Source organism: Lissotriton vulgaris, chromosome 7 (assembly GCF_964263255.1).
Source record: "Lissotriton vulgaris chromosome 7, aLisVul1.2, whole genome shotgun sequence".
NCBI classification, from domain to species: Eukaryota; Metazoa; Chordata; class Amphibia; order Caudata; family Salamandridae; genus Lissotriton; species Lissotriton vulgaris.
This window is the reverse complement of record NC_141695.1, coordinates 468,650,493-468,652,859: the sequence shown is the minus strand read 5'-3', so window position 1 is coordinate 468,652,859 and position 2,367 is coordinate 468,650,493. Positions and strand designations below refer to the sequence as shown.

Genomic DNA, 2,367 nt, shown 5'->3' with positions numbered 1-2,367 from the left:
CGATGGTGTCATGTTGAAACATGGAATGTGGTTGATTTCACTAAGGCGTGACATTCTGACAACGCCAGTAAGCATTCCTTATATATATATTAATGCCCCTCATTAGGTGTTACCTTGACAAACTATTATTATTAATGTGGTGATGCCTTGTCAAAGCCAATAATCCTACTTTATTTACACTTACACCCAATATTTTATGATAGTGCATTTGCTATAGGTGGAGGGCATTGTGACTATGTGGTTAAGGCACCCACTAGTGTTGTAATGTGATATGAGGGTGTCACAAAGGAATTTTAATTTAACTGATGTATATATTTGTAATTTAATGTATAGTATTTAATAGTGTGTGTGTAATAAAACTACCTTTCCTTTTTAGAGTAATAGCACTGACTAGACAATAATTGATGGAGCGTTGTTGTTGAGTGCCAGTGAATTGTGATTGCTAGCCTACACCATTACCCTAAGCCTGGACTGCTTGGACTGCTCTGCCTCACTATCTCTAGAGAGTCAAGTGCTATAATGGTACTTGTTTCCCAGTTATGAGACAACTGTGGTCCTATTACTTATGAATGACCTAAAGCTGTTAACTCAATTTCTCACCCAAACAAAAAGGTCAGTAAACACCAAATGCCAATGAGAAGTGAGAGAAAAACCAAGACAAATATTCACGACACTCAATATCCCAGGACCCTTTGCTATCAACCAAGTAATAAATGTAGTATAACATACTCCCTTTCTTTCTCCTTAATAGGATGCCTTTATAGAATTCACTTCTCCTAAGATCTACCCCAAAACGTTTTGTTCACCCAAGTCTTCTTTAGATTTTTGCCAAGATCCAGATGGACTTCACACATACATCCTGTTCGGAATAAAGACTCAATACTGTGTGTGTGCGTATGTGGTGTACATAAGGCAGCCTCATAGCACAGATAGTCTATGATTGATATTGACACATCTGTTTGTGGTCTGCTCAGGGCTGAGGTAGGATAATGAGATCAGTAAGGGCAGACACAGTCCTGCAGTGGTGAAATCCTCAGAACTCAAATGGATTTTGTGGCTCGAATGAACTTTACATTTTAATATTTCTATACAACACTATTGTTTTATACACCATTTTCTTAAGTGCCCCTTTGATCTCCTTGTTCCGTAGACTGTAGATAATGGGGTTCAAGGTTGGAGTGACCACAGCATAGAAGACTGGGATCAGTTTCTCTTGATCTAGTGAATAACTAGAGGTAGGACGCAGGTACATAAAGAAGGAGGTCCCAAAGAAAAGACTGACCACGATGAGATGAGATGTGCAGGTGGAGAAGGCTTTATGTTGGCCTGCTTTGGTACGTATCTTTAGTATGGCTGAGATGATTTGGATGTAGGAGATGAGAGTGAGCAGGAAAGATCCAAGGCCATACAGTCCCCCAACTACAAAGAGCACCATTTCGTTTGTGTGTGTATCAGCACAAGCCAGGTTCAGCAATGGTGGAATGTCACAGAAGAACTGCTTAACCTCATTTGAGGAGCAGAATGGGAGTCGGAAAGTGAAGACTGTGTGCACCATGGAATTTAGAAAGCCACTTACCCATGAGATGCTCACCAATGAATGACATACTAACCTACTCATAATGATGGGGTATCCTAACGGGTTGCAGATGGCAACAAACCGGTCATACGCCATGACGGCAAGTAGAGTGCATTCAATACTACCAAGCGAAATAAAGAAGTATAGCTGCGCGGCACAACCAGCATAAAGGATGGTATTTCGCTTAGCTAGGAAGTTCTCTAACATTTTGGGGATGGTCACAGATGTATAGCAGATTTCTAGAATGGAAAGGTGACGAAGGAAGTAGTACATGGGTGTGTTGAGATGAGGGTCAGTCAAGGTGATGGTCACAATGAGAAAGTTACCCATCAACATGGAAAGATAGAGTGAGAGGAACAGAACAAACAGGGTGATTTTAAGCTCTGGGAGGCTGGAGAAGCCAAGCAAAACGAATTCTTCCACAGTGGTCTTGTTTTGCATGCCTTGATCAGGTGATGATGTAATATCTATAGAGAATTAAAAAGGGCAAACATTATTCATGGGAACAGCAGATTACATTGGGTAATAAAAATTGTTAAGAAGCATATATTTCATGCAACAATCTGGCAAACTAAAAATAAAAAGAAATTCTACTTATATTTAACCCAGTGATGTATATGAATATAATACATCTTTATTTTTCTCTTCTTCGCTTTCTCCCTCACCCACTCTTGCCTTAATTTTCTGCCCCTTCTCTCCTCTTTGTGCTCCTCTCTCTACTCCACGCTCTCCTCTTGTTTCAGAAATAGGATTTTAAGGTACAATGGAGGCTATTTTAAATGTTTTATGTA

At 39.9% G+C, this 2,367-nt stretch overlaps 1 protein-coding gene across 1 annotated transcript; it reads right to left on the bottom strand.

Moving 5' to 3' along the window:
* Positions 1-1,069: 1,069 nt before the first annotated feature.
* Positions 1,070-2,017, bottom strand: LOC147701886 (olfactory receptor 5V1-like). The gene has a single exon (XM_086929384.1). It carries the CDS (start codon positions 2,015-2,017, stop codon positions 1,070-1,072), a length of 948 nt encoding a protein of 315 aa, XP_086785510.1.
* Positions 2,018-2,367: the final 350 nt, after the last annotated feature.

What these genes read in the sequence shown, in the direction of transcription:
- LOC147701886 (XM_086929384.1), bottom strand. Translation starts at nt 2,017, where the DNA reads ATGCAAAACAAGACCACTGTGGAAGAATTCGTTTTGCTTGGCTTCTCC.